Source organism: Sander vitreus, chromosome 24, assembly GCF_031162955.1.
Source record: "Sander vitreus isolate 19-12246 chromosome 24, sanVit1, whole genome shotgun sequence".
NCBI lineage: Eukaryota > Metazoa > Chordata > Actinopteri > Perciformes > Percidae > Sander > Sander vitreus.
Genome location: NC_135878.1, coordinates 4382334 through 4390580, shown reverse-complemented (window position 1 = coordinate 4390580; position 8247 = coordinate 4382334). Strand labels below are relative to the sequence as shown.

Below are 8247 nucleotides of genomic sequence, written 5' to 3'. Positions count from 1 at the left end.
TTAATCAGCTTTGGCTGCTTATTTCGTCCTTCCGGTGCCCCCGTCGCCCCACTCCCTCCCGATGCTAACACCGTCGGGCTTGGCTGTGGGAGCGTAATGGCGGTGCACCGGGGACCCTCTACGAAATGGCTCTTCACCCGGGAGCAGCTCGAAAACACGCCGTCTCGACGCGGCGGAATAGAGGCCGACAGGGAGCTTTCTTACAGGCAACAGGCCGCCAACTTAATCCAAGATATAGGCCAGAGACTCAACGTGTATCCTTTCTGAAACGCAAAGGCTAACTGTTAACTAGCAGACATACGGGTTAGCTCATTAGCAAACTGAAAGGCCGGAATGGCAAGCCTTGTTACAATTAATATTGTATCCCTCAATACACCTAAAATCTTTCACTATCATGTACAGGGTCCTCCATGATAAGATGGACCATTTAACTCCGCAAACGTGGTGTTAATATTTAGCTAGCTGGAAGCGTTAAGGCCTGCTTGCTATCTTAGCTATTGTTTTGTCTCAGACTGCAGATTCCATTGTTAGCTTTGTGCCTAGCTAATGATATCAGTGATGAATGATTACTAATACTGGTTGTACTTGTAAGTTAAACATATTACTACGTTTCAATAGGCTTAAAGTGACTGTAATTGAAAGTAAAAGCTAATGAATTTATTCTGCGATAGCATGGTACACGTTTTGCTAGCTGTCTCTACTCAATGCTAGCTTGATGCTAATGTGTCAAGGTTTCTACTCTAAAGCTGTTACATTCAATTTATTTGTACTGTATATCATCCATGTATTGTGCCTTAATAATATACCAGCTCTCAACTGATTATCAACACTGCTATAGTATATATGCACAGGTTTTATATGATTCACTCCTTCAGCAAATTCCATAGAAATGTAAGTAACGTTACCACTGCAGTGTTGGCTGATACCATAATTACCGGTGGTACCGACTATGAAAACTGACTGAGGTTTTTCTCTCTCTAGGTCATTTCTCAGACTACGTTGTTCCTGGCAGCAAAAGTTGAGGAGCAGCCCAGGAAGCTGGAGCATGTCATTAAAATAGCCCATGCCTGCACTAACCCACAAGAGCCTGCCATAGACACTAAGAGCAACGTAAGAAAACTGAGTACTTTTGGTTTTCATGGAATTTACTCAGTTAATAACTGACTAAAGTGCCATTGTGAGGCTTTTGGGAGAAAAGACATCTTCAACTGCTGTATAGCAGCAACAACATAACTATTTTAATAACTGGTTAATTGCTACTAGTTTTCCAAGCAGAAATACCAGCGTTTTTACACCAAGGATTTTGCTGTTTTTCTTTGGCTTGTATAATAGTAAAATTTAAAATCTGTGGGTTATGGACTGGTTGTTGGGACAAAACAAGCTATTAAAAGATGTCCCCTTCTGGAAATTGTTTTGGACATTTTCCACAATTTTCTAAGGTTTAATAGACAAAATGAATAATCAACAGTTCAAATATAGGTCTATTGTTTGTGAAGTCACCTTTTACAATTTGACATACGTTTACGTGATGTTGCAGATAAGATTTGGGGGGGGGGGGGACCATTGTCAAGTCCAATGTTGAATCTACTTATTTTAATCATGTGCTTTGTCTGCCTTATTAAAAACCACGTTCACATAATTTGTTGTGGGTAGAATGGATAAGGATAATGTGGTTAATTTAAGCCCCCTTTCACACATGCGCTGCAACCCTGAACCTATCTAGACATTACCCGGAGAGGCTGTATGTAAGAATTCACAGGAAGCAAGTGAGCGTGTTGATGTTTCTCAAGGGGCTGGTGTGAAACCAGAAGAAAACAAACATGCAAGGGTGACCAATAAGGGTCTATTATGCCCACACAGTTAAGCTCTTATATCAGAATGCTAAAAGGTGTAGTAGCTCCACTAACCCAACTTTTCTGCTGGCAATGCTTTTATTTTGTAGGAATGCTGATAAGTTGAATCATCAGTATATAGCTGCTGGAAAGCAGATTTTAAATTGTTCAATGATTGATCTTTTTCAGGCATTCCAGCAGCAGACACAAGAGCTTGTAGCACTGGAAACAATAGTGCTGCAAACGCTGGGTGAGTGTGATTAAAGCTTCGGTACTGTACATACAGTATTTACTTTTTTCTGTGTTGAATAGCTTTACTGGCTTCAGCCAGCCATTATAGCAGCATTATTCCTGTCGAAGGAATACGTGCAAACAGAATTACAGTACCAGATAGGCATGTTGACATTGCAGTTTACCTTTTCAAATGTTTAGGAAAGCACTTGAGGTTGTTCTTTCAGTTCCTTTCTCTTTAAACAAATATGGAACCACAATATCCCACTTGATTTCTGCTACTGCTAACACGAGTGGCTGATCATCTTCATTCAACATCTTTATTGCAGGTTTTGAAATAACAGTTGATCATCCACACACAGATGTTGTGAGGTGTTCCCAGCTAGTACGAGGTATAACATTCTTTTTCTTTTTACCATCACTTTATAGTACTTCCAAAGAATTGTTTTCAAAAATGATAAATCCTAAATTCCCTCTAAAGAAATTGATTTACAGTGTTTTTAACAACATAATAATTTAAAGTGCCACTTTTTCTTACTTTGGTCCCAAGTAACCAAGATTTGCATCTATACAGCTACATGAATCGTACTGCATAATTTACATTAATGGTATATATATATATATATATATATATATATATATATATATATATATATATATATATATATATATATATATATATATAAAAATGCTATTTCAGAGTGTCAACTTAGTTCTAAAATAAACTTTCTTCTTCTTTTTCAGCAAGCAAGGATTTGGCACAGACTTCCTATTTCATGGCTACCAACAGGTTATTATCCTGTTCCCCTTATTGCACTGTAATGGCACACTATAGCTTCCTGTCCTGCAGGGCCCCCCTTCCTGTGTCCAACGCCCTGTTTGCGCCTGAACCCCGGGAACCCCCGGTGTGGGGAAGTACCGACCAGGCTGCTGTGTGCGGTGTATTGTACAAGGGCTCTGTGTTGGCACATAGGGGTTGAATGCACTATGTGGAGTGTAGTGGTGCTGTTTACCTCTCAAGGTTGTTTGGTACGGAGTGCACATGTCTAAAAAAAAAACTCAAATGGTAGCCTGAATATAGATTGCCACTAAAGATTCTTAAACTTATAGAGTGCTTTGGTAAGTATAGTTTACAGTTCTTTTTTTTAACTTTTTGCACATTTTTCACCCTAAAAGAGCTAACATTGAAACACCAAACTATGCTGCAAACTGAATGCTTGTTCTGTGTGGTAATGTAGTTTTTATGACCATTTCAGAAATCTAACATAGTTGTATAATGCATGTGCATCGTAGGGTTATTGTCTTTTGAAGAGGAAATATGGTGGCAGAAATGTTTTAAAGATTCGCTACAAAATAATTTTCACTTTATATACACTGAGCTCTTAATTTTGATATTACTGTGCTGTTGTTCAGTAACTGACTTTTGAGGTGTTTATCTTACTTGTTTTACAGAGGCTGCTAGTATGATATGCAAGTCTGAGAGATTGATGTTCCCAACAAATGATGGTAGATAGGATCTCTTAATTTCAGTTTATGCACAAAGAATGAAGTCCAGATTAAAGTGTGGTGAATGTAATAACTTTATTGATGATAATGAAGGTATTAAAAGAATATATGAGAGCAATATTCATATTGTCGCGGTGTATCGCCAAGGCTGGATGACAGATACTATACTACTACTAATACTGCACAATATTTAAAAGATGTCGCACTCTTACGTGTTTTTTTAATTATAGGTATATTTAATGTTTTTTGTTTTTTTTAAATCATGCGAGTTATGCTATAAGCTGTCAGAATTTTTGCATATATCTATAAATAATATAGATAACTCGTTATATTTACCTTTACACTTTAAGCCCACTTTGTTATGCATTTTGAATTACAAGGCTGTTTAATATCTTTAAATGCAACTCACGTTAAAACTAAAACATGTTATAATTTCGGCTTTGCAGCTAAAATTGTTGTAAAACGGCAATGTTGCACTTTGGCTTAGGTGGAGTCATTCTACTTGCTGATATTAAAAGTAGAAAGTGGAATCAGAGGTAGGAGGGTTTTTAATCTTAGTTCAACTTTCAGTGTGATTCTGAGATAAATGTGAGCCCTGGTCATTTTCAGCAGTTTTAGCTTCAACACACTAGAGTCAGTTTGCAGTGTAGTTTGGGATTCAGGGTGCAGAGAAAATAAACCGTAAAAAACTTAAAGTCTAATCATTTGTCTTGGCTACCAGTGTTTCTCATTCTGAAAGTTCCCATGTTTGATGTCGAAGTTTCAGTGATGATGGTGCTGAACGTGCTGTCATCAATCATTTTTTACTAATGCAAGTAGTGAGTAGATTTTATTTAATTTGTTTATAAATTGGTATTTCCTGAAATTATTGCTCATTAAGAGATTAAGAAACACTATTTCTAATGTTTCATAATTTCCCTCTTTTTAAATTCAAATCAAAACAATTAATGTGGCCAAATACAGGTTCAATATATCATCATATGAAACACTTAGGAACATATTCTTACAAATGTTTTTTCCAGTATTATGAGGTAAGGATGTGTGTATGTGATGTGAAAATATTAGTTTGATTCTCAGTAATGCTTTAATGTTCTGCTATTAATTTGAACACATGTTAATGTTGCCTTGTTAAACTGCCTCAAATGCATATTATATATGTATTAGAATAAAAGGCCTTAAGCTGACGGCTGTATCTTTCTCTTTTGTTTGTCTCCTGCAGTTTGCACCTCACCACCTTCTGCCTACAGTACAGGCCCACAGTAGTCGCATGTGTCTGCATCCACCTGGCCTGCAAGTGGTCCAACTGGGAGATCCCCGTGTCTACAGATAGCAAACACTGGTGGGAGTACGTGGACCGCACCGTAACGTTACAGCTGCTGGATGGTAAGAACTTCTACCGCTGGTTTATCCTTCTCTTGGAGTCATAGAAAGGTTCATGCTCTTTTTAGGGGGGGGGGACGACTACGGCGTTTTCACCTACCCAATAATCCAAATGTTTTCCCCTAAACCAATCCTCAACTGTGAATGTATCTGCAAATTAAATATCACAGCTTTTAAATTTAAAAAAACTTGCTGATGGATTACATTACGGCCAATCTACACAAAGCTTTTTTAGAAAGTGTTTTTGACACTCGTCACTCGTGCGTTTTTCAAATCCATTTTTGTTGCGTTTTGTAAAGTGTAATCTGCATAGACGGCTGTTCAAATCAGACAAATATCCGTTAATTTATTAACCGTATCTACACTGATCAAGGCCAACAGTGTCTGTCACTACAATCATCGGTCATTTTCCAAGCAAAATGCCAAACATTTACCTCATTTCAGGCTTCTCAAATGTAAAATGTTTTCTTGTCTCTTTTTTTTTTTTACACTATTTGCTAACATTTTATACTTCACAGAATAATCAAGAAAATAAACGTCAGATTAATCGAGCGTTAGTTGCAGCCCAAGTGAATGCTACTAAATATGTGCACTGGGACCCAAACCATTCCTCTATTTTTAAGTAGGGCGACAAAGCGGCTGTCTCTGGTCTTCCCTACTGCCATTGCCTCATCATATGAAGTATTGCAGTCTCAGCCATTATCCTAAGCTATCAGTAGATAGCATGAGAATTATGTTAGTAATGAGCCTACAGTATAGAGGTGTTCACTGACAAAGTTGTCTTCACTGTTTTCAGAGCTCACACATGAGTTTCTTCAGATCCTGGAAAAGACGCCCAGCAAACTGAAGAGGATACGAAACTGGAGGGTATGTCATTAATTCTTGTCAGGCTACTATATGAGGGCAGCACATAAAGTGTGACTGGTACAGGTTAGGCCCAATAAGTGTCAGTAGCTCATGTTGAATTCTGTGTTTCGTAGGCTATTCAAGCAGCTAAGAAGCCAAAGACAGAGGGCCCAACAGTGGATAGTGCCTTCCAGGGGACGTCCTTAGATGGCCTTTCTGGTGTCTCCAACTCCTACTTCCCCTCCACCTCATCAGACTCTTTAGACATGCCCTCCCTTAACAGCATCGCAGCCTCCTATGCCTCCTACCAGCCACTGTGTGACCAGTCAAAGAGCTGCGACTACGACCAGTTCTCCGAGCCTCACCTTTCAGACTTCACACTGGTGAAACACGAACACAAAGCTGCAGGCGGATCTAGTAGTAAACACCCGCAGCTCAGTACAAACACCGCCACTTTTTCACGGCCACAGAAAGTCTTGACCCTGGAAAAGTACAGAGAGAAACATGCGGCGGACCTGGCCTCGCAGAACGGTATGAAGGAGGAGTCGAGCACAGACATGTACGCACCTCCTCCGGCTCTCTCCTCGCACCACCACAAGAAACGCTCTCAGGCACAGCAGGCCAGCCAGTCAGGTGAGAGCAGGAGAGATAAGACCAGCTCTAAAAAGGCTCGGCTGCCTCCTTCTTATGCCGAGAACGGCTCCGCCACGAGCGAGGAGCTCAAGATGAGAATCAAAGTTTCATCAGAGCGTCACGGAGGCTCGGAGCAGGGCGGGACTCTGACTGGAAAAGACAAGCACAAAGAGCATGCCCATCGTCACTCAAAACACGGCCACTCGCACCCTTACTCCCTCAGCGGAAATGGCAGAGGGACAATAGAGAACGCCTCCTTATCCATACGAGCGCCCGACGTTGGCTCCTCCGGCTCGTCTCGTAAAAGGCCTCACTCTGACGCCGGAAACCACAACCACCACCACCACTCGTCCAAGAGCAGCAGGAGCTCCAAAGGAGGCATCAGCTCGGCCCACTACTCATCCGAGAGCGGGAGCAGGATGATGGAGCACCACGGCCACGACGGAACCAACGGCATGCTGACCTCCAACGGCCAACACACTGACTACAAAGACACTTTTGACATGCTGGACTCTTTACTAAGTGCCCAAGGAATGAACTTGTAACCCTCGGAGAGGCCACAGTGTTGTCTAGAATAAGGTATTACCATGTTTAATAGTTTAAAAAATGAATTTATTTGTCTTAAGTTATCTGAATTCTGCATCGCCCTCAGTCGTGTCTACACACTGATTATTGATGATTCTCGTTCAGCTGTCAAAAATGTAAAATTATATGGATAGAGCTGTGTACTACTAGCTTGCAACAAAAAAACAACCATGAGAAGTTTTAACAACTCGGCTGGAATAATGAGATTTTAAAACATTCTTTTAACGCGAGCCGACATTATGATTTTAATGTGCATGTTTTAAGTCACAAAAGGGAAGACAAAGCTAGTGTTCACAGCTATTGTGACAGTTTACAGATGGTTAATGTTTTTTTTTTTTTTTTGGTATGTTAAGACATTTTGTTCCACTGAAAATCTCAGGTCTTGAACTTTTTTGATATAAGAACGACTCTTCCTCTGTTTGGGTTTATTACCTGTATCTGTGGAGATGTATCACCTCGTCCATTTGCTGACGATGACGGCAGAACTTCAGTATCTGTCTTAGGAAACGTGGTCTGCTTACTTTTCAAAGAGTGCATCAATAGTTAAAACAAGAAAACAATACAAATGTAAGGCAGACTCTATTTGCCGTCTATTGGGACTTCCAAGGCCGCACCTGAACTTAATGTGCAGACTCATTATAGAGCTACAAATAAAGTTTAAGTAACATCTGCTGTGAAAGTGCATTTAGGATATATCGGCTAAAATTGCAAAAGGGCCTTGTGATTGTACCTTGTCAACCGCTATACAGTATGATAAATGTTATTAACTATCAGAAAATACAGATCTCTTAAATAAGATTGTGTATATAGGACTGTAGTTCAGATTTCAATCTGTTGGTTTATTGCATCAGTCCAGACCTTCCTCCATTCAGTGTATCATGAGATCTAATGCAGACTCTATATTGATGAATTTATCCTCGATTTGTGTATTGGGAGCCCAAATAAAGGTGTAAAATTCATTTTTACACATCACAGCGATTTTCTGTTCTTAAGTGTCTGACATGAAACCAGAAACATGGATTTACCATTTGAGTTGATTACATTTGGTTGGTTCTGTAAGGTGATGATGAACATAACAAAAACCTAAACTTTTGAACAATGAAAGGAGTTACTCATCAAGGCTTTAAAGAGTGTGTAATGTTCTCTGTTTTCCTTCACTTTTGAAAAAGCTAAATTTTCCATGGAAAGCTGTCGGACCAACCACTAATTTAATGATCGAAGGATCTATTTTTTG

At 39.6% G+C, this 8247-nt stretch overlaps 1 protein-coding gene across 4 annotated transcripts; it reads left to right on the top strand.

The window, feature by feature from the left end:
* The first annotated feature begins 20 nt into the window (after positions 1 to 20).
* Positions 21 to 7991, top strand: ccnt2b (cyclin T2b). 4 transcript variants are annotated; one of them, XM_078243397.1, is made up of 9 exons: positions 22 to 254; positions 810 to 891; positions 982 to 1110; positions 2022 to 2082; positions 2393 to 2455; positions 2808 to 2853; positions 4789 to 4952; positions 5746 to 5816; positions 5930 to 7991. In XM_078243397.1, exons 1-9 carry the CDS (start codon positions 97 to 99, stop codon positions 6971 to 6973), a joined length of 1818 nt encoding a protein of 605 aa, XP_078099523.1. In that variant the 5' UTR covers positions 22 to 96; the 3' UTR covers positions 6974 to 7991. The 4 variants fall into 4 exon arrangements, 1 of the variants encoding a protein (XP_078099523.1); XR_013501020.1 differs by lacking the exons at positions 5746 to 5816; positions 5930 to 7991 and adding an exon at positions 4291 to 4387 and having other exon boundaries at positions 21 to 254; positions 2808 to 3182; positions 4789 to 4880; XR_013501018.1 differs by lacking the exons at positions 5746 to 5816; positions 5930 to 7991 and adding an exon at positions 3516 to 3569 and having other exon boundaries at positions 21 to 254; positions 2808 to 3182; positions 4789 to 4878.
* Positions 7992 to 8247: the final 256 nt, after the last annotated feature.

Excerpts from the sequence above, each read along its gene's own strand:
- ccnt2b (XM_078243397.1), top strand. The coding sequence starts at position 97 with ATGGCGGTGCACCGGGGACCCTCTACGAAATGGCTCTTCACCCGGGAG. Across the intron at positions 255-809 it reads ATAGGCCAGAGACTCAACGT|CTCTCAACTGATTATCAACA; the intron begins GTATCCTTTCTG and ends ATAATATACCAG. Across the intron at positions 4,953-5,745 it reads AACGTTACAGCTGCTGGATG|AGCTCACACATGAGTTTCTT; the intron begins GTAAGAACTTCT and ends CACTGTTTTCAG.